The 24,204-nt window shown below is 37.3% G+C and overlaps 1 protein-coding gene across 3 annotated transcripts in view; it reads left to right on the forward strand.

Moving 5' to 3' along the window:
- Positions 1-6,627: 6,627 nt before the first annotated feature.
- The window catches only part of ano5a (anoctamin 5a), a 52,059-nt gene continuing 34,482 nt past the window's right edge, over positions 6,628-24,204 (forward strand). Inside the window, exons 1-4 of one of the 3 annotated variants that reach the window (XM_073868349.1) lie at positions 6,628-6,905; positions 14,372-14,433; positions 18,353-18,484; positions 20,137-20,178. In XM_073868349.1, the coding sequence (XP_073724450.1) occupies positions 6,839-6,905; positions 14,372-14,433; positions 18,353-18,484; positions 20,137-20,178 (303 nt within the window). In that variant the 5' untranslated portion in view covers positions 6,628-6,838. The remainder of the gene's footprint in view (positions 6,906-14,371; positions 14,434-18,352; positions 18,485-20,136; positions 20,179-24,204) is intronic. The other 2 variants (XM_073868350.1, XM_073868351.1) reach the window with 2 other exon arrangements.

Consider the following 24,204-nt stretch of genomic DNA (forward strand, 5'->3'; position numbering starts at 1 on the left):
CTAAAACGGCCCATCAAGAGTAATTAGGTTTACGCACCGAGGGCTTATGTGGAGAAGACCCCAGTTTGGGTAAGCTAATTGACTGTGTGAGAGAGTGGTCCTATCTCAGTAAGCAGCAGCGCCGGAGAAGAAAACAACTTCTGACAAATTTCTTAATAAAGCAGGTGAGAACAAAATATTTTGAGCGAGGCACTGGCGGCCTAATAGGCTGTATCTACGGGGATACTCAGATGCTTTATCAAGTATAGCACAACCCTACTGAAAAATCCAGCTAAGACCAGCATAAGCTGGTTTTAGCTGGTCCCCAGCTTGGTTTTAGCTGTTTTTGCTGGTGTAGCAAGCTGGTCTAGCTTTGTTTTGGTCACATTTTAAGCTGGTCTAGCTGGACTTAGCTGGTCATGTTGGAATACCAGCTGGCCCACCAGCATGACCAGCTTTGTCAGGCTGGGAGGACCAGCATAAACCACCTTAAACCAGCTACCAGTTTATGCTGGTTTTAGCTGGATTTTTCAGTAGGGAATTCAGAATGCTGCAGATGCAAATAACAATCTATATGTACTATACTTGATATACTACTTTATAAACACTGTTGGTTTAATTAGGCTAATTCAACAGTGATTACTTATTATTAGTGAGTGCCATGTGTATAGTTGTACAATACTATTTGGAATAGAAAGCGTGATGAATGGCATGAAAAGGGGCACCCATGTCTTCGCATAGGGCTCAAGTTTCTGTGACCCCTGTTTGGGAGGGCCAAACACACGAACTGCCTAGAGATGAGGTGTTAAAACACATGGCCTACATCTACAGTATAAGTCTGCATGGACAATACTACAGTGGACTCTTATGGTGCTTTTCCATTGCATAGTACCCCACAGTTTGGTTTGGGTCAGCTTACTTTTGTGAGCTTTTCCACTGGGTGAAGTACGTAGTACCCGATAATTTTTTAGTACCACCTCGGTTGGGGTTCCAAGCGACCCGAGCTGATAACAAAATGTGACGCGAAAACACTGTAGATTACTGATTGGTCTGAGAGAATCGTCACTACAAGCATCCCTTTTAGCAATAAAAAACATCCACAGGTTGACAATCAGGAACACCATAACAGGCGGCACATTGGTGACGCGCACGTTCGCATTATATGCTTAAATGCAACTTAAATGAGGCTCAGTGGAGCGCATCGACTGACGCCACAGGTGTTTGTACAGAAACTGTCATGTGAGACAGAGGTAGTGATTAACGCGATGTGTAAACATCTATTTGTGGTAGCCAATTTAAATTTTGCGGCGGACTGAGAAATAAATAAATGTATGGGAATATGCTCTCACTTGTATGATGTCACAGCAGTAGGCAGCGCAAATATAACTACACGCCTACAATCCCTCCCATTCCGAAGTGTTACTAAACTCGATGGAAAAGCTAACCAAGCCAAAGTGAGGTGAGGTGAGCTGACCCGACCTAAACCGTGGGGTACTATGCAATGGAAAAGCGCTCTCATATCAGTGGCCCACGTTCAGGCAGGTGCAGCAGATCCTGCTCTGGACAGAGTCCAAACCACTCTCCCTGAGGGCAGTTTACATCCTGGGGCATGCAAATATGGGAGTAGACATCCTGTTGATTAAGTGGGTGAAGCCATGAGATGGAGTCCATACGGGAGAGGTTCGGCCAGTCGGATGTGAATCTCATTGTCTCCAAGAGCTGGTCTACTATCCCCTCTGGTTGGTCCTAACTCTTCAGCTCCCTTGGGCTCATGCAGATGTGCCTGAGGCTTCTTCTTTACCCTTCTCCTCTGATAGCTCTGCTCTGGAAATCCAAACAAGTGTTTGCCAGGACTGAGATTCTGCCTAGGGTGTGTCCTTAAATGACGTTTGTGACAGGGCAGGATGGTTCTCTCTGCACACTTTCATATGATTTTGGACATTGTCTCAACTCCAGTTGCACAAGTCCTTCTGGGTATACTATCTTGCACTGTTAGTTTGTCTGTGCCGCACACTTTGTTTGGCAGTCATTTCATCCTTCAGTGTAGTGCAGCAGGTATTAACGTTCCCTTATAGCAATAACAAATGTAACGCAGCAGTTTCTTAGAAAGGGAGCATCTCAGGAAAACCTTTGTCACCCAGTTCCCTGCTGTATACGATTTGCATTTAAATATATGTATCCATTCTAACAGTGGTCATTATGTTATCATTAGGATAATTCTCTCTCTTTAAAGACAATTAAACTGAATAAATATCGCTATATGATATTTAAATGGGACATATCACGAAAATCTGACTTTTTCCATGTTTAAGTGCTATAATTGTGTCCCACTCCCCAGTGCTTTTATCAACCTAGAAAATGTAAAATCCAGTAACTTAGTTTTGGTAAACCATTCTCTGCAAGCATGTGAAAAAATTATTGAAATTTGACTCCCCTTATGATGTCAGAAGGGGATCTTATTATAATAATACTGCCCTGTAATCTGCTCTATTCAATCACAGCACTGCCATTTAGTGCAGAGATCAGCTAATCTAAATGGACACACCCAAAAACGGCACATTTTTGCTCACACCTATAAAGTGTCAATTTTAACATGTTATATTAAATTATCTATATGGTATTTTGAGCTACAACTTCACATACGTACTCTGGGGACACCAAAGATCTATTTTACATCTTAAAAATGTCCCCTGTAATCAGTTTAGGTTGTCAAAATAAAAGATGAATACTTTATCATTGTTATTACTATTATTAATGTTATTTATTACTATGTCAATATTTTTTAAATGGAGTTACTAAGACTAGAGTCACCCAAATATGAAAATTCTCTTATTATTTAATCCTCATCATGCCATAGCCTATGTTACTTCCTTTGTCAGCTGCACAATTTTTTTTTTATTATTAAAATGCCGCCATGTTATCTTCTGGTCAAAATGGCAAAACTCCAAAAAGCGCATATCCATCTTAATGTATTTATATTGGATGTGCATATCCACTGGAGTCATTCGGAATATTTTCAAATAATATTTAATATAAAATTATTTATTTCTTTTCAACTAAAGAAAGTCATATACATCTGGGATGGTATACGGGTAGGGCTGAGCTCATGATGTCTTTACCTCTATAATCTTATACACCAGATTTAACATGAACTACTCTTGTCCTGTTATTACTTTGGTCCCAGCCCTATAGCCTTCAAAAAGAAGGCACCTTTACAGGACGGCTGTGGAATTTTGAAACTCAAACTGAGATGTTAAAGTTTGAGAAATAGGCAGCTATGTGTGCCTGTTACATTGCCACACCCAGACCGTGTAATTGCTACAGTGAAGGGCAGTGGAAACCACTTGAGAGGTGGCTTAGGCCAGAAGAGTCTATATTGGGCTACACATGCTCCTCTAGTTATGCTTCTTGTGGGTTTAGAAACAAACCATCAGATGTACAAGATTTCAGGGAAATGGCCTACAGTTTTTTACTAAATGTTTATAGCCAACTATTTATGTTCGTGAGTTATAATGTTATTTTGTCATGGCTTTATGTCAGGTTTAACTGTTGGTCAAATTTAAAACATTGTTCTTCCATCATTCAAGTAGAATTTGTCTTGTACTGAAGTATATTTTAGCTGCCCGGAGGCATTACAATATAACCAAGTGTGATGGCTTTCCTTAAAGGGATTGTTTACCCTCATGTTGTTACACACCTGTATAAATTTCTTTGTTTTGATGAGGAATGTTTGTTATCAAATCGTTCATGAGCCCCATTCACTTCCTTAGTATTTTTTTTCTACTATGGAAGTGACTGGGGCTCATAATCGGTTTGGTCACAAACCTTCCTCAAAATATCTTCCTTCGTGTTCATCAGAAAGAAAGACATTTATACAGGTTTGTAACAACATGAGGGTGATGACAGAATTTTAATTTATGGGTGAACTATCCCTTTAAAGTTTTTTATAATTTACTTGTCCTTAAAGCAATATTCCATTTTCTTAAAAGAAAAATCCAGATAATTTACTCACCACCATGTCATCTAAAATGTTGATGTCTTTCTTTGTTCAGTCGAGAAGAAATTTTGTTTTTTGAGGAAAACATTGCAGGATTTTTCTTATTTTAATGGACTTTAATAGACACCAACACTTAACACTAGGGATGCACCGAATCCAGATTTTTTAGGTTCGGCCGAATCCCGAATCCACCGTTTAAGATTCGGCCGAATCCGAAACCGAATACCGAATCCTACTCGCATCCTTATTCCAACACAGTAAAACACATTAATGAAGTAAAAAACGTCCACAGCAGTGTATTTTTCATTTTATTTAATTTTAACTGTACATTATGCCAGGATGACAAGTTGGAAAAACTATTTTGACAATTACCATAAGCCTATGCATAATGAAAGCGATGCGTTGCGACACGCAGACGCTCAACCAACCGGCTCACAGCTGAAGCATCACAGCTACCAAGCGCTCGGCTGAAAAACAGCTGGCATTTGGGGTCCTAAAGGCGTTTTCAGCGGTGTTTAAAAGTTTTGGTGTGTCCAGCTGACCGAAAGAAAAAGCTCATCTCCACGTCAGCACCCGATGTGTGTAATCAACGGCTGCATGACGTCGACCAGCGTAGCGCAAGCCTAGGGTTCGGTTCGGTGGAAAAAAAATCTAGGATTCGGCCGAACCCGAACCCCGCCAAAAAGCCCAGTATTCGGCCGAATCCGAAACCGAATCCTGGATTCGGTGCATCCCTACTTAACACTTAACTCAACACGTAACAGTTTTTTTCAACGGAGTTTCAAAGGACTATAAACAATCCCAAACGATGCATAAGGGTCTTATCTAGCAAAACGATTGTCATTTTTGACAAGAAAAATAAAAAATATATACTTTTAAACCACAACTTTTCGTCTAGGTCCGGTCCAGCGCGACCTAACGTAAATGCGTATTGACGTTAGGAGGTCACGTGTTACATATATAAAACGCACATTTGCAGACCATTTTAAACAATAAACTGACACAAAGACATTAATTAGTATCAGTTGACATACAACAACGTAGGAACGGTACTCTTTCAACACACTTGTAAACACTGGGGCGGAGTTTCACGTTCGTCTTCTGTGACGTCATGACGTATTGCGTGGGGTCACGCTGGCACATCACGACTGGATCTAGACGAGAAGTTGTGCTTTAAAAGTGCATATTTTTTATTTTTCTTGTCAAAAATGACAATCGTTTCGCTAGATAAGACCCTTATGCCACGTTTGGGATTGTTATAGTCCTTTGAAACTCTGTTGAAAAAACTGTTAAATGTTAAGTATTAAATGTTGGGCTCTATTAAAGTCCATTAAAATGAGAAAAATCCTACAATGTTTTCCTCAAAAAACATAATTTCTTCTCGACTGAACAAAGAAAGACATGGACATTTTCGATGACATGGTGGTGAGTAAATTATCTGGATTTTTCTTTTAAGAAAATTGACTATTCCTTTAAGCCACGTGATTTTATTTCTTCAGCTAAACACAACAATCTTTCTAAGAAAAACCTTATTTTGTTTCACTGAAGGCAAAACAAATATTTGGGTTAAAATCAAATATGGTGGCACAACAATAAAATCCCATTGGTTCTGGCATGTCCATGACTATTTGTCATATTTTCAATACCACTGACAATTGCAATGATCAATATCTGCATATTTGATTGTAGCAGGTTTAGCATGTTTTGCTTTAAAAAAAATTAAATAAGGAAGCATTCTGAAAATGTATTTGTTAACACACGATTATAAGCTATAATTCCCTCTCTTGTTGTGTTCATGCACTCAGCTTATTCATTGGTTTATGTCCAAAAATAGTCTAGTTGTTCAGACCACCCAACCAGTCAAATAAAAAATTATCAGTTTTATTTCCCCATACAATTTTTAACTTCTTTTCAGTTGCTTTGTCATGCTTACACTGAGTGATAAAGGCTGGCAGTGTTGGAAAAGTAATATAATAAAATGCAAAACAAATTAGCCTCTATTTTATAGCATGTATTCTGTTAATCAGTACTAGAATATATTTTGGATATTAACCCTCCAAACCCTGATGATATACTACTGTAAGAAAACTGGTTAGACAAGATTTCAATGTACTTTACATCAAAAGTGCAAGTTCTAGATATCAGATTAACCACATCACTTTGCATTACTTTGACTTTGCATGGAACACTGCAATACTCATGAACTATTCTTTCATGTTATGAAAAGTAACCAAACACATTTAATCATCAAACAGAGTTCTGAGATAAGATCAATGATAACTTATAAGCTATCAGAATAATAGCAAGAGCAACGTTTAAAAGAATATACTGTACCAAGTTTTTATGAAGTACACCACAAGCTCATAAATGTTTCTAATTTTCCCTTAATTTTTAATGTTTTAAAGTCTAAGCCCATGCTTAGGGTGGTGCTTTTAAATTGTAGTCGCTGCACTGTCCGGTAACGCAAGAAATTACGAATTCTACTATTGTGAAGGCAGCGTGCATGAATATTAATAGAGTAACGCTGACGTTTATTCGCAGCCTGCCTATGGCGATGCTCGTTTAATGAATAGTAATGAGATTTCCACCACGTTGCTCTTTCGCATTCCAATGATGAAGCCACTGCTCATTAATATTAAAAACAAACCCTCCGTCATAGTAGAATCGTAATTTCTCCAGTGGAGAGCAGAAGACAAACCCGAGTTGGCAAATCTAATGCCCTGTACGCGGAGTGATCGGTCATTTCTGGGAGAGAGCTGAGACCAAATCACGGGGCGTGGGCTCGGACGGAGCCCTGGCGGACAGAGCATTGACTCTATTAAATTCACATCATTACTTTAGGATTTATTAGAAGTCTTCACAATGAATCGCATAAGGTCGAGCGATGAAACGCTTATTGAAATGGACCAAACTGCTTGGTCCAACGGAGGTGAGTGTCGCCACACATATATGGGTGTGTTTCAGCATATATACTCAACAGTTATTTATTTTGTGCTTCATTCATTAGTTAAGTCACAACATTGTACCTATTTTATATTTCCAATTCTTTTTTTTTTAAGTTATAAATCTGAAGAGTTAAATGCGCACGCCCGTTCTTTCACGCGTTGTGCGCGTGAGTTACAGTTATGAAATTAATTTGAACGGTAGTAGTTTAAACAAAAGCACTTTATTTAATCTACGTGTATGGCTGTGTGTAATTTTGATAAATGCAAATAAAGTTAAATCTTGTTATGTGGCCATTGACGAGCGTCTGTTTGGTCAGTTGGCTTTGACAAATGACTTTTAAGAATATTTCCCAGCATTAGTTGCGTTACGAATTGTCTGGTGTTTATAAATGTATCAAAGTAAGTGGACTGTTCACCACACAATAATGTACAGTGTTAGTTCAGTTCATAAGTAGTTCAGCATTGGCTAAGATCGATAGTTATCAACCCCTTTAATTTCTTTAAAAGTGTTCTCATGCTGTCTTTATGTAGTTTGCATGCCAAATTGTAGAGAAACCACTTGCAACGCTAAAGTCATAGGTTCAATTTCTGAGGAAACACACGCGCGCAGGCACGCACACACACATAGAGATTGAATGTAATTAAAATGCATTTATCAAAGCATCTGCAAAATGCACTAATATAAAAGCAACAGTATAGTGTGTTTCTAACTCGGAATACAATTAAACATTGTGAGTCTGTGACTCAGACATACAGTAGAAGACCTCCTGACCTGAGCTATATCTGTAAGCAGGATAGAGTAGCACAGTCATGTCATAGAGCAGTACATTTTTAATATCTGCCAAACTTTAAAAATCTGGGGTCTCATTTATAAAACTATGCGTAGGATCCTTACTAAAAGTCTACATACGACAAAAGCCAAAAATGCCATATGTCCAAAAATATTAAGACATATAAAACAAAGCAATGTTCCCTTTATAAATCACAGATCACCGGCAAGTGTGTATACATGAATCATCCTCAGATCCAACCCTGCAAGCCCATTCTCCCATCAAGTTTGTTTTTTTATAGTTCACAACCTTTGTACGGAAACTGGCGTACGCACAAAACGGGGCTGGAAACATGCATACGTACACTTTATAAATGAGACCCAAGTCTGTACGAAAGAGCGAGCATTAATTACGTTTTTCTCATAACAGTTTCAGTGTGCATTTAAGTTATACAAAAGTTGCACAGTCTTGTGCTTGCTCTGCAATGTCGGTCTAAAATGTCTCTGACAAAATGCATATTGTGGTCTTAACTGTCTCACACTTGATATAGTTTGGCTTCACATGTGTAGCGTGGGTTTGTGTGTATCATCAAAATTTATCTGATAAAGGGCTGTATAAACTCTTCTGTTATGTACAGCCAAGGTCCAATTCATAAACACTTGGACTTTACTGCATTTTACAATTAACTTCTCAAAAGAAGATTGTGGATGTTGTTGATATCACATGTCAAAATAGTTTTGTAACCTTGGAGACTTAGTGCGACCACACAACATATAACAGGCCACACAATATGTAGTTGCCCTGGTTTGGTGTTTCCTGTGTCAGCAAACATCTCTCACTTGTAGTTTCATAACCTACCATTTCCTAAATGTCTTATTTGAATCCAGCTCCTTGGGTGTCAGTCTAAAATAAAATAAAAACGTGTGCATACAGTGTAACATGTAGATATTGATTAGCAATTATTTTTTAAACTAATCATGTCTGAGGACTATTATCCAGCATGTTTGTCTCATTCAATGGCCTTACTCAGAGTTGTGAAATATTATCTTTGAACAAGAGATTGTTAATCTGAAAGTGTATAAAGTGTCTTATGCTTGTAATGGCTCTGCGGTTGTAAAACAATAACAGTATAAAGGTTTAAAGTGACACAAAGATAATAATTTAGCTATAACATTTGAAGGATTGTTTGCCCAGAAAGCTGTCAAATCCTTAGTTTGTTTTAAAGACTGAATAAAAACGCTAATGGGCCTAACATTAGATAAACGTTACACAACATATAGATTTCCTAACTTGCTGTCACACCTGCAAGTGTTATGTGTTTTGTGTTCGAAGGTTTCAAACTGCAAGGGTGTTCATTGTGGTTTATAAGATACCCGTCACAAGAGTTGATAATAAATGTATTATTCTGAAACCTTCTGTTATTTGGCTGTATTTTCAGGAACCCTGTGGTTAGATTAAGATAATCAGTGTTTATGACCTCATTTATTTAGCAAGTGGCTAACTCATGAAACAACAGAATGTAGGGAAATAAATTCAGACTGTATGAATGAATATCCTCTTCTTTTCCCTTCAGTAATGCATGTAACCATGAAATATTACAGCAATCAGACAATTGAATTGTACCCTTTTTTTTGATATAAATTTTAATTGACTTTATTTTATTTGTAACAATTTCAGGCATGTATGCATAATCTCGTTCCATTTATAGCGTTTTAACTCTTTCATCTATGTAGCTGAAGGGGTGGTTGACCGATATGTTTTTTATTACTGTAAAGGCCGATGCAGATGCCGATATTAACTAGAAATTTGTATGGACGATATAACACAAGTTTTATTACAGTAAATAAGAGACAAACAGAAAATGGGTGAAAGTAAAAGTACATTTGTTATGCATAACATTTATAAATATACCCTTGTAAAGTTCGTAAAACATATTTACAAGACATAATTAATGTGGATCTGACATCTCACGGTACTGTTTGAATAAGTGTGTTGAACTAGTGTATGACACAACATAACGTCATGTTAAAAAGTGAATAATGATCGGTCATTTTACTGTCTGTCAGACTTTGCCTTTACATTGAGTGACACTGAGTTCTTTTTTATTACAAACTAGAGCCCGACCGATATGCTTTTTTTGGGGCGATACAGATATTAGGGGGTAAAAAAAATGCAGATAACGATATATTGGCCAAAATTCTTTATCTGTGTATTAAAGTACATTACACACATACTACAGTATATTATATTACAGTACTGTACAAAGAATACACTATATACATTAAAAGAATATACTATATATGAAGAGTTTCATTGCAAAACGAGATAAATTTGTTTTTAACATTTTTGTCAAAACATGTTTATTATTATGTTATCATGTTATTATTTTGTTTTATGGTGCTACTTAGCTGTATTTTTTAAGTTATGTAGCTTTAAATCAAAACAAACCAACTGCAGTTGAATTGAAATTAATTGGAATGCACAACCAAAAAACGAGATTTCTGAAAAATTAAAAAAAAAAACGTAGTTATCTCATTTTGCAACGAAACTCTTCATATAAATAATTTTTTTTTTTTGCAATTATCTCTCACAAATGTGGTGATCAAACACTTTAAATAACATTACAAAGATGTGTTATATAGGCAGGTGTGTTTAACAAGTTAACAATAAACTTTATTATCCAAAATGATTCTGATATCATTTGGCAGTTTGGACAAGAATAACATTATATTTGACTTGTATTGAAAAGGAAACTTATAGGGTAATTGTTTATTAACTTTACAGTAAGTTATGTACTTCACAAATTAGTTGGCAACTTACCTTTAAGAACCCTGCTTGACTGACAACATACTGATGTAAGCTAATGTTTAATGTAGTGCACAAAGTTTTTATGACGCGAACCCACATTGTTCTGCTGGGACTTTAAACTTTTATAAACATAAAGCGCCTGCTCTCCGCCTCTTTTATTTAGCGAGGGTGTAAAGTTGTGCAAGCTTATTAAATCAATTGCTTTGAAATGAGCATGTTCAGTAACAACACAAGCAGCTACTGCGCATCAGTTTAAACACGTTTTTTCTCCACCTCGCGTCATTTCTCCCAATTCCGTTTTTAACAACTCGCATATGGACAAAAGAGACGGATTAAAAACACCAAATGTAATGGGAATGTGTCCCTCTCATCCACTTATAATACAATCGAACAAAGCGCATCTTAATAAAGCGCCGCCACACTGAGAGACTGACTGAATTGAAGGGGAATTGGTGTCACTACAGTGAGTGACCTGGGTCGCCATTAGCAAACAATAGAGCGCGCTCTGCTGGACAAACAAGTAATTACATCTTTTAAAAGCATTTAATGTGTTAGGTAAGAAACGTTTATATCGGTTGCATATCTGCGGCTAAGATACAGATATATCTGCGACAGGCTTATATCGGCTGATAAAATCGGCAAAACGATAAATCGGTCGGGCTCTATTACAAACATCAAATTTAAGTATTAGAGAAATTTACAGGCCAATTGAAAAAAATAATCGCCCGATGCCGATAATAAAAAACTCCAAATATCGGCCGATATACCAGCCTCTGCAATATATTGTCCTATCACTAGTCATGCCATGTTTTTTTATTATTTTATTATGTTCTCTGAGGTGTACTTATAATATTACTAAAGTTATTTTTGTTAGCAAAAACAGAAATGTAAGTAAATTATGACCATTTAGATGTTGATTGTGAGCCTGTTTACACAGTGGTTTTCAAACTGGGGGGCTAGAGATGGTGCCCAGTTTTATGACATTTCATAAAATACATTAATTTATCATAAAATTATGTGTAATTAAACCTCTGAAAAATAAGGCTACTAGCCAACAGCAATGCATTATATAATTTAATATAGTGATGCACCGATGCATCGGCCGCCGATATTTATCGGCCGATTTTTGATGAATTTGAAACCATCGGCATATCGGCAATAGCACGAGAAAGGCCGATACCGATTGTTTATTAATTAACCGCATAAAGGCAATGACTTGCATGTCTGTTGTTCAATTAAAATGATTTAATGTTTGGGTGTGCACTAGGACTGTTCCGAATACCATTTGAGCTTCGAAGCTCTAGTAGAAATCAAATCAAATATTCAAAGCTTCGGAAGGAGGAGCTGAACATATTTTTCTCTTTAATAAAGGCAGGAATCTGTGTGTGTATGTAGCGGCGTGCCTGTCACGCGTGCTGCGAGAACAGCATTAGTGAAACAAAACACCAGCAATACTTTTAATAAGGTAGCCTAACATTTTTCTAACAAACAAACACTCCCGTATCAGAAATTAGAAGCATAGTAATTATTTATTACGTAAAGGGTAACTTAGGCCATTTAAATAAAACAACGTAAATAAATGAACGAATTAATGAAGTTCAACAAACTGTAATAAAACGGTAGCATACTTTCAAAATCAAGTTTATTTACTAACACTTACACCATCCAATATGTTTTTTCATCAGTAAACCAATAAAGAAGATATTTTGCAGAAACCCCAGTGCTCCGTCATGCAAGTCAACCGATCCGCCACTTTAAGCATATATATCTAATACAAAAGTAATCCCCCATAACTCCGTGTGACATATTGACGTCTTGTGAAGCAAATCAATCCGTTTTTGCAAGAAACTGAACGTTATTTACAACACTATTAGCGTGAATGCCAAAGCAGGAAGCGCGCTTTCTGTTTGAGGCGATCTCTTCTTCTACTGGCTGCGTTTGATGGCTGTTGGCTATGGATGTTGATCTCTCTGCGCCACCTATAGAGCTGGAGCGTGAAGCGCACTTCCTGCTTGGCAAAAGCTCTGCATTAACGGTGTAAAATATATATATATTCGAATCTCAAAACTGAAAATCAAATGTCAACCAACGGAACGAATATTCGAACATTCTGGTCCAGCCCTAGTGTGCACTATACTTAAGCACAGACAGAAAACCTTTGTTGAGCTGACTCAAATGTCTTGGACAATAAAAGAAACAGACTGCACTTTAGTGGGGCAAGAAGTCCAACTTTTTTTGAAGTAGCAATATTTATACTCTGTTTAAAGAAATAGCACTGGCATTATTTATGTTTATTAAAGAAATCCATTATATGTAAAAATAAATTGTTAATGTTGTTAATAAAAGAAATGCTGAATAGCAAAAACCACCTTTGAAGGTTGTCATGTTGTCTTATTATATTTGTTTTAGCTTAATTTGTGCCTCTTATTATGTTGGTCAGTTGAATGTTAATTAGATACTATCCATGTTCAGTAAAAATAATTTGATGCAGAAATAAACTAGCTAATAGAACAACTGTATAGTGTTGTAAAGTGTTTAATATCGGTATCGGCATCGGTATCGGCCAGAAGTTGTCTGTTTAAATCGGTATCGGTATCGGCCCAAAAAAATCCTATCGGTGCATCCCTATAATATGTTTCGTTTACTTCAAATGTTAAGTTATAGATTGTTTTATGTCATACATTTTCTTTGGGGGCGGGCACAAAGGATGCCCCGTACACAAGGGGGGAAAGTTAGAGCACCACTGCAGGATACAGGATCTTTAACCCCTAAAAGGGAAATGACTCACTTTGGTTTATTCATACCTAAATTGTGCATGAACAGAACTGTATTTACATAACCGTATGAATACAGTCCTTCAAACAGAGCTGACAACCGCTGTTGTGTATTGTGTGAATACATCCTGTCTATTTTAATTGGTTGTCATTTATCAATGAATATTCTTTGATTATGTGATGCAACAAGATCATTGCAGCGTTTGTGGCTGCAAATGTTGTCATTGTCAGTCTTAATATATGAGTCACACACAGTTTAGTTATTAGCAATAGTGACAGCTGCATTAATCAAACTAACTAAAATGAAAATTTGAGGATAAATCTAGACCTCAGTCTTTTTTATTATAATTATCAGTTGTGTCTTTCCAGTGTTTAAGAAGTTATTATATTCAACTCTGTCACAGGAAAAGGGGGCTCAGTTATTTATATAGCTTCAGTTATTCATTTATACAGACATTATTGTGTTTCATTGAGCTGTTATATGAATTGGGCAAATCAAGAATCATTCCTCTTAGTAAATTTAGGCTCTAACATTTTGACTTTATGAAAGTTGCCAGTATGGTCAACTGTTAGGGTACGCTCATATTATCCTAACCAAACCGTGTTTTGGTTAAACGCGCCCTGGCCGGCTTGCAGAGGTGGGCTCGGGCGCAGTTCACTTGGGTTCAGGCGTGGAACAAATGTGGAACGTGGAAGTTTATCAGAATAAAAAAACAGACTTAACATCACAATGGGTCTTAGTGTTAAGAGAGCGCTTAACATCCTGTTTTCTTCAAAACAATTGCACCCTAATGATGAATGCGGGCTCGGATTGGTCAAAGTACAGTGTGAGTGCGTGCGTCTGGAGGAGTAGGGAGGGGGGACGGTTTGGTTGGGTTAGGTATGATATGAGTGCGCCTGTAGAGACCTTAAACTCTATTATTTATATACATAAAAGTGTTATGTGACAAAGCACTGTAGTTTATGTCTATGTCTGATACATTAAATCTCACATTTATTTTACAATTGCATGCAAAAACAACTAGAAAAGGGAAGGAGTACTTACATAAATAAATAAACATAATAAATATACCGACTGCTTATTTTTTCTGTTTCTAGAGGAAAACAATGGCTTCCACAAGGGTTCTGTCTTGGAACAGGATTCTCTTGAAAACAACATGGTAAAATCTTTTACTCATTTTAAGTAGCTCTTGTGCCTTTATATAAAATTTTGGTTGTACACTTATACTTCAAAATTATGTAAGTTTTTTTTAGGAGAAATGTGCTGCTTTTCTGAGCAATGCAACGTTTCCACCTAATAAGAAATAAAAAAAAAAAGTTGCACTGCAGCGGAAACCCAATCTATATCTAAGGAACAGAATATCATAGGAACTTAAGCCTAAAACAACTCCTTAGCAACCACCCAGAACTATACACCCTAGCAACTGCATAGCAATTTCCTAAACATATATCATTCAGTTATTATTATGGATGTGCTGGTGATGCTAATTCATTTTATTGCATAAGCTGATGAGAGTTAATTACAAAGGCTTTGTTGTTCAACATAAATAGACATGACAGGAGTGTTTTTTCAAGAAATGCTTTATGTGTTGTCATAGGTCAGTGTATTAACAAAGGGATGTTCATTGTGTTTTGTTATTGCTATGTTGATTATTTGCATGCAGTGGAAACTCGTGCATTATATTGTATTGAAGCAGAAGGGTCAGTCAAGTTTATTTCAAACAGGTGTTCTCATGACACATTCATTCAAATCAGCTCGTCTTTCAGCCATATATGGCTTCCAGTTTGCATATGAAAAATTCCCTGTACCTTTTTTCCTACCAAAACCTTCCAAGCCTTTTGCAGTGTTGTTAGTCATTGTTTTAGTTTACATTGTTTTATTCATTGTTGTGTGAATATGCTAATTCCAGAAGAGCTTAATTGCAGATCGAGTGAAGAAAACAAACGTGGCCCTGGACCACAAAACCAGTCGTAAGGGTTTTTTGAAATTGAGATTTATACATCATCTGAAAGCAGAATAAATACAGTGAGGAAAATAAGTATTTGAACACCCTGCTAATTTGCAAGTTCTCCCACTTAGAAATCATGGAGGGGTCTGAAATTGTCATCGTAGGTGCATGTCCACTGTGAGAGAATAAAAAAATCCAGAAATCACAATGTATGAACTATTTATTTGTATGATACAGCTGCAAATAAGTATTTGAACCCCTGAGAAAGTCAATGTTAATATTTGGTACAGTAGCCTTTGTAGAGGTCAAACGTTTCCTGTAGTTTTTCACCAGGTTTGCACAAACTGCAGGAGGGATTTTGGCCCACTCCTCCACACAGATCTTCTCTAGATCAGTCAGGTTTCTGGCCTGTCGCTGAGAAACATGAAGTTTGAGCTCCCTCCAAAGTTTCTCTATTGGGTTTAGGTCTGGAGACTGGCTAGGCCAAACCAGAACTTTGATATGCTGGCTGTGTGCTTCATGTCATTGTCATGTTGGAAGACCCAGCCTCGACCCATCTTCAATTCTCTAAAAGAGGAAAGAAGGTTGTTCCCCAAAATCTCGCAATACATGGCCCCAGTCATCCTCTCCTTAATACAGTGCAGTCGCCCTGTCCCATGTGCGGAAAAAACCCCAAAGCATGATGCTACCAGCCCCATGCTTCACAGTAGGGATGGTGTTCTTGGGATGGTACTCATCATTCTTCTTCCTCCAAACACGTTTAGTGGAATTATGACCAAAAAGTTTTATTTTGGTCTCATCTGACCACATGACTTTCTCCCATGACTCCTCTGGATCATACGAATGGTCAGTGGCAAACTTAAGACGGGCCTGGACATGTGCTGGTTTAAGCAGGGGAACCTTCCGTGCCATGCATGATTTCAAGCTATAACGTCTTAGTGTATTACCAACAGTTACCTTGGAAACGGTGGTCCCAGCTCTTTTCAGGTCATTGACCATCTCCTCCCGTGTGGTTTTGGGCTGATTTCTCACCTTTCTAAGGATCATTAAGACACCGCGAGGTGAGATCTTGCATGGAGCCATAGTCCGAGGGAGATTGACAGTCATGTTTAGCTTCTTCCATTTTCTAGTGATTGTTCCAACAGTGGACCTTTTTCACCAAGTTGCTTGCCAATTTCCCCGTAGCCCTTTCCAGCCTTATGGAAGTGTACAATTTTGTCTCTAGTGTCTTTGGACAGCTCTTTGGTCTTGGCCATGTTAGTAGTTGGATTCTTACTGATTGTATGGGGTAGACAGGTGTCTTTATGCAGCTATCGTGTGCATCTAATTTAGGATAATAAATGGAGTGGAGATGGACATTTTAAAGGCAGACTAACAGTTCTTTGAGGATCAGAATTCTAGCTGATAGACAGGTGTTCGGGTGCTTGTTTGCAGCTGTATCATACAAATAAATAGTTCATGCATTGTGATTTCTGGATTTTTTTTATTAGATTGTGTCTCTCGCAGTGGGCATGCCCCCGTGATGACAATTTCAGATCCCTCCATGATTTTTAAGTGGGAGAACTTGCAAAATAGCAGAGTGTTCAAGTACTTATTTTCCTCACTGTAAGCTTTCCATTGATATTTGGTACATGTCATATATAGATGGTTTCAGAAGTAATAACATAAACAAATGGCTTCCGTGGAAGAAATGTAACTTCCAGTACATTTTTGTGTCATTTTAGAGTAAATAATAAACATTGGTTTTAATCATGGCTAAAGCGTATCAAAAACTACACTGAGCTAACTTTACTGCACTCTAAAAAAGGATGTTTTTTTTTTATTTTAACACATTATGTTTTGATTTTGTGTTCAAATAAATAAAAGGAACAACACAAGATGTGTTAAAACAACAAAAGATATGCTGTTACTAGACACTAGACACAAACTGTTAACACAAACTGTTTTGGGAGTGTGTGTAAAGTGTGTAGTATATAATGTATACAGATCAGCTGGCAAACCTCCCTAGCAGTGATCCAAGATCACCGCCTCCCCTCGTCTAGGAAACCAAAAGATTTGTTATTTTCAACCGGTAAAACCGTCTATATGGTATATGGAAATCCCCAGATCAGGTATAGCAACGAGAGCAAGTTTGTAGGCGAGTTTCTAGCCAATTTTGTTCACGATTTTGCTGCATCCACTCACAAAAATTAAGTTTTGATATATTTACGGTAGGAAATTTACCAAAAATCTTCATGGAACATGATCTTTACAATACATAATGATTTTTGATGCTTTTAACCCATGCAATGTATTTTTGGCTTTCTACATACCCAGTGACTTACAACTGGTTTTGTGGTCCAAGGTCACAAATATGCTTTTGATAGGGCATTTTAATGGAATAGTCTATGCTATTATTGTTTACTCAATCTTGTGTCAATCCAAATCTGTATGACTTTCTTTAGTGGTCTGAAGCTGTCACGCATGTCTTTGGAAGCCTTATCATAGCTTTGTGTGAAATCTAAATTGTTATTCATTGAAAATAATCAGTTAGTTTGTGACCAATCATGATAACAGACCCCAACAGCATACATGTTTTTGAGATCTATGGAGTTATACAGGTCTGGAACAAGTTGTGGGTGAGTACATGATGACAGATTATTTTTAAGGGTGCTGTATTTGCTTCTCAAGTCTCTCTGAGGAAACTTTAACTTTGTCGTCAAGAATAACCGTTTGCTTTATGTCCCTTTTATCTGTTCTCAACCCTTTTCTTGCACAGGTAGAATGACTTTTTGCTTTATGTTCCTTTTATCTGTTCTCAACCCTTTTCTTGCACAGGTAGAATGACTTTTTGCTTTATGTTCCTTTTATCTGTTCTCAACCCTTTTCTTGCACAGGTAGAATGACTTTTTGCTTTATGTTCCTTTTATCTGTTGTCAACCCTTTTCTTGCACATGTAGAATGACTGTTTACTTTATGTTCCTTTTATCTGTCCTCCACTCTTTTCTTGCACATGTTTTTATGGTTTTCACTGTTTCATGCCCCATCGGTTTGATTCCAAGATTAAAAAATCTCTCACAATAAACCTGATGAAGATAAGCTCAGTCTCTCTCCTCTGCATCTCTCTTTTTCTCATACTGTCTCTGTGTAGTCCACGCTGAGTGTTGTCTCTGAATGCGCAAGCATTGCTTCTGTGCGTTCGAGTCAATCTTCAGTGAATGGGTGTGAACAGTGCGAGAAAGAACACACTGAACCACAGCAGCACCTCACCAGCTTTGTAGGGGTAAGACATTATGATGGTTGTGTGTAGTGTGTCGTTCTTTCAGTCATTCAATGAATCAGCAGCTCTTTACAGTGTACAGAGTAAATCACTCAAATGTGTGCTCAAGTTTCACACTAGGCAACTGTCTTCTTTAATTAGCCAATGGCTAGTAAATTGTTTTACAATAAGTTTAGCACAGATGAAGGGCCCTATTTTAACGATCTAAGCGCATTGTCTAAAGCGTCCGAATCCACTTTTGCTAATTTAACGACGGGAAAAATCGTTTTTGCGCCGAGCGCATGGTCGAAAAGGGTAGGTCCTATTGTAATGGGAATATTTTGGGCGTAACGTGCAATAAACCAATGAGAGTCTCAGCTCTCAACCCCTTTAAAAGCAAGTTGCGCTGGCGCTATGTTTAATCCCTATTTAGATGACGGACTTTGTAAACTGAAAAACTAAGCGAAGGAAGAAGATCCCCAGTTTAAGATTAATGTTAAATAATTGTGTTGTTTTTCCCTTATATTGAAATTGTTATTTTTTTATTAAAACCTTTAAAACCCGTTTTCTTTTAGTCATGGAAGTAAAAAGCAGGCTTGTAATTGCTTTAAATGTATGGCTATCCAATATCATCAAAAAATTATTTACAAGTATGTAAGAAAAGGTTTGTACTCTAAAAATACTTTATTTGTAACAAACAGGAGATAAAGAAATTACAAACGGCTCTCCTCACGTTTCAGCACTTTGGACAGCGTTTTTTTAGCAAAGAGGGTTTTATAAGCATTACTTAAAAATGTTTCTCCTCTCGCCATATCCACAGGTACAGAGTCATCATATACAATAAATTTGTGAGGTAGCATTAAAAAAAAACATTTAAAAACAGATGCATTTGTTTAAAGTAAAGCATTTATTTACTTATCAGGCTGCAGGTAAAGCAGCTCTTTGCGCCTTCTAACGTCTCATAATCAGTCCTCATTTATAAATATGTCCAAGAGACTCAATAATAATCTCTTAAATTCAATCCTTTAATCCTTCATATTTAAAAGCATTTTTGTGCTGCTGCGCATTTATGTACTTTGTGATAAGCAAACCCGCGTTGTCCTCCCGTTTATAGGCGCATATTACTAATGCGCTCTTTAAATAACATAAAACATATTGCGCCATTGACTTTAGACTATAGACCAGGTTTTTGTTGGTCAATGGCGTAGTCTATTTTAGTTGCCTCAAAATAGCAACGCGCCAACAGTGCGCCTGAACACACCTCATTTACAGACCAGAACGCCCATGGGCGCAAAGGGGGCGCAAATGCATTTGCTATTTAAACAACGCGGCGCTAAACGTGAAAATTAGGGTGGAAACTAGCGAAAGACACTTGCGTCGCGCATTGCGCTGCATTGCGCCGGGTGTAAGATAGAGCCCGAAATGTTGTTCGTTCATGACGACAATATTGCAGCCATGACTGTAAATGACTTGTAGAAGAATAAGGTGTCATGCAAATAAATTAATCAGTTTTTTTCCCTAAACCTTGATGCACATAATGTAAATGATACACAGACGTTTGCATGGTTCTTGTGTAGTTTGATTATAAAGAGTAGGGATGGACTAGTGTGTGTTTGTTAGTCTAAAGTAGGCTATATAACAATGTGTCTCTCTTACCATACTGAATGTATCCACAGATATGGAGAAAGAGAGCTTTATTTCTGAAGTATCGCTCCAGGGTACGACACGGTAAAGAGTTTGTAAACTGTGTTTGTGCATGTGTGCCTGCTTTGATCAACCAGCTTGGATATCATAAAGTTTTACTACACCATCGTAAAATACATCACCATCAATCAAAGATTTTTGCCAAAGACAATATAACCCCCAGAACACCCTAGCAACTGCATAGCAACATGATAATGGCTTCCGACCAAATAGTGAATCCTGTATGACTCGTGGGTTTTATTTCAGCTTTCATACTGTGAAACATAACATTGACAGAAAATCTTATGGTCAAGGAGATGATTTTCAGTCAACAGCAACTTAAATTTCAGTCTCTCGATTGCACAAAACTATCGTATGAAGAGCACACTTTTTTCAAAATAATGAATAATTCCTTTAGTTTCTTCATATATTCTATAATGTTCAATAAACCATACACCACTTTCTCTATATGATTACTTGTAAAGGAGGATTGTTTTCATTAGCTGTATTTTAAAAGAGCCTGAGTCTGTAATTGTGTCACATTACATGATTATATAGCTGTATTAGAGCAGATGTGTTTTGTGGCTAAAGGCCTTTTAAGTTCCCTGTAGCCCAACCTTATTTCTTGTAACCATACATATAGTTATACTAAATGTAAATATCATTGGCTTATGGTAATGATAGACTACCTTTCTTCATACGCCTTATCTTTAATGTGTAATTATGGAAATGAATGAGGGGGAGAGGCACGTTGAAAGAGCAGCAGGCGCTCTGCTTGCTTAAAGTAAACAGACGTTATTGTAGGTTTAGAGAGAATAGGGCTTTTTTCAGAGCAGTAATTCTGTATGATTTGTTTAGGATGGATCAGGTTACCTCGCTTTAAGATTTTCAATCCTTCACACCTTTACTGTGATTGTTTGACAGATGATAATCAGATGTTAAGAAATCATTCTTTAATATTAATATTTACATATTTATGCAACTTTTTGATGGCAGTGTTAGTGTAGTCCTTTTGAAAATGTCACGATCTGTAAATGGGTTTTACCCTCAACATGCAAATTGCTGTGGCTTTCTCAGAGCTCAGGAAAGTGAGCTATAATGCATTTTTCAGTTACTGGTGAATCCAACTTGAAGTTTTTTGAAGTTTAGTATGAATTGGCACTTGGATCAAAGTAAATTAGACTTTATAATTTTGGGGTTTGTTATTGTTGGTTGGAGTTAGTTGGTGTTGGATCAGTGTGAATTCAGAAAGCAAATCTTGATTAAATGAGTAATTGTTGCACTGAAGGAGGAACTTCAGCAAATCTACAGGCCAGAATATCAAGTGTGACATAAGGGTGGACCACCCTAGCAACACCCTGGCATAGGGGTGGGCAATAAACCGGTAGATATGATAAACTGATAGAAATGTGTCAACCGGTATAGATTTTGGACTATCTTCTCTATCGAAGTTGCGCACCCATGTCATGTTGCTGTGCGTGTGGTCACGAAACGTAATGTTTGTATATGTATTTAAGAACCGCAGTTTTGGAACAAGCCATTAAAACACAAATATCAGTGCTATGTGCGCGCACTGTTTCTGTGTGAGAAGAGCGTGCAAGTCGCGCATCCGTTGCCCAGTAAGCTTGTGAGCATTTTTGCTGCCTTAAATACATATATGCATCAAAATTCCCGTCTTTGCAAGTATCCCAATAAACAAACTTTTTATATTGAACGGTTATGTTTTTATTACCTTAAGCACTATTCGCACGAGATTAGTTTTCCAAACGACGTTTGAGTTTCAGCGTGTCCCCCACGACGTCTGTGATTTTATGTACCAATTCGGACGGGATTAAGATTCTCAGGCTATTCCAGCGATGGGAGTGTCTGTTTCATGCATTTGGCCGTTGCAGAAGATCACATGCTCTGGATACGCGTGTTTGTAATGTTTGATATTTTGCTTTAAATGTAAAATTATTACAGAACATATAATTTATTAATTTAACTGTAACAAGTCAAAAGAACTTATACGAATCCTACTAAAGTAGCCTATGTATTTTAAATAACTGGCTGCTTATTATAAACCCAAAGAAATGAAGAAATGATGATTAATAACAATTTATTATCTTATTAATAACAATTTATTAATATTAATTAACATTACCATTCCGGAGTTCAACAAAATACAGTTGAGTTTACCTTACACTAATATTACAGTGGCCAGTCTTAACAGTGTTTAATATTCAGCTCGTCTTGATTTAATTATTTTATTTCGCCGAATTGAAAAAAACATTCATCTGAATGAACAGGACTCAGGAAGTACAATATAAGCGCGTTAGTAAGACCTTACAACAGATCACGTTGGCCAAAACACGTCAAGAACCTCGTTTTCAAAAGAAATTGCGGGCAAACAAAGACATTTGCATCCGGACGGGATTACATTTCTCAGAAGACCTCTGAGTTTGGCAAAAAACAGGTAAATTGCTCTGGAATTCTTACGGTGGTCGTCAGACAAAAACACAGACAATGGCCGATTCGGACGGGATTAAAAACACAGAGGACCTCTGAGAAGCACGATTTTAAAACCCTGTAAAGCTAATCCCGTCCGAATAGGGCTTTAGAATAAGACGTTTTTATCTACATACACTGAGGGTCCCCTTACTGAAAGTCGCCATTTTGTGCCGCCATGTTTCTATAGAAGCCCTTAACAGACAAACTTACTAGGTTGTCTCCGTCAATAACATGTTTTCCAGTGGTGGCTACCATAGCGAGGGGTGAGCAATGGACTGAGCCGTTGGTTGCAATTCACAACCTCACCACTAGATGCCGCTAAAATTTACACACTGCACCTTTAAGAGAAAAAGTAAACCGCTGAAAGAGAAAACGCATGAAGTTACCCAATTTTGCTCCTGTCTGTCACTCATGTTTTCGTGAAAATCCAACCCAATCTCACAGAAATTTGTGTTGTAGTCACGAAATTTTTGATTAATGTATTTGTGCTATTGACACGAATTTCCGCTGTTTTTCGTGCCCATGGAGCACGAATGTCTTTTTTCGTGGTCTGCACGTAACGTCCGGTAAACTTCGCTAAGAATAAATAACAACAAAGTTCTTTAAATGTAGTTTATTTATATAACAAGCAAACAAACAACACATAGATTACCTAGGAAACCAAAACATTTGTTATTTTCGACGAGGCATTTGTTCAAGAGATCAGTTTAGCAACTAGTCAGACCATTAAAAAAAATGAAAGTGGAAGTAAAGTTCGGATCCAGACGTGTATCGCGTCAGCGCACGTGCGGCCGATGAAACTGGCTATATTTTGTTTTGTCCTAAATAGGAAAAACAATGATTAAAAAAATATAAAATTACTCGACACATTAACTTTTGTCAGTATTGCATTGTGAGCTAATCTTTCAAACATGGTAAGGAGCGTCACATTTCCGGCTGACGTCAGAGGTATTCAGGCCAATCACAACGTACTGGCCAATCGGGGACACACTGATTTTCAGATCGATGAGCTTTGCAACAAATCAGAACGTTTGAGGAAGGCAGGGAAATCTGGAGCAATAAAAATTTACAGTATGTGGAAAATAATGTGACCACGCGAACACATTGTATTACAACAAATACACAAAATAACGGTGTTTCTAGCAATGAAATAGGTGCACTTTACACTATCTGTGTATGCTCATGACATTAGGAAAGCAAGAGAAAATAAGGAAAAATAAAGGTGTGCATTTGTGTGCATGCATGGGTGGAGGAATGGTGAACAACTGATAATAATGATAAGCCAATAGATATTTGATTTTATGCGGCACTGCGCCGACCGAACAGCATATGGCGTGAGTTCTGATGATGTCATAAACTAAACGGTCAACACACTCCAGTGTAAAGACACAAAATCTAATCCAGTCAGTCTGCCTTGATGTGTTTATTACCCAAAGGCGTGCAAGTCAGTGCGGATGAGGGGGAAGGTTTGAGTTCAGATACAGTGTCAAACACAAAGTCCTTTAGTTCAGTTCATGGTTTGTTTATATTTTATTTGTAATTGCACAGTCTCTGTTTATCTGTTCTCTATA

Source organism: Misgurnus anguillicaudatus, chromosome 6 (assembly GCF_027580225.2).
Source record: "Misgurnus anguillicaudatus chromosome 6, ASM2758022v2, whole genome shotgun sequence".
Taxonomy (NCBI): Eukaryota; Metazoa; Chordata; class Actinopteri; order Cypriniformes; family Cobitidae; genus Misgurnus; species Misgurnus anguillicaudatus.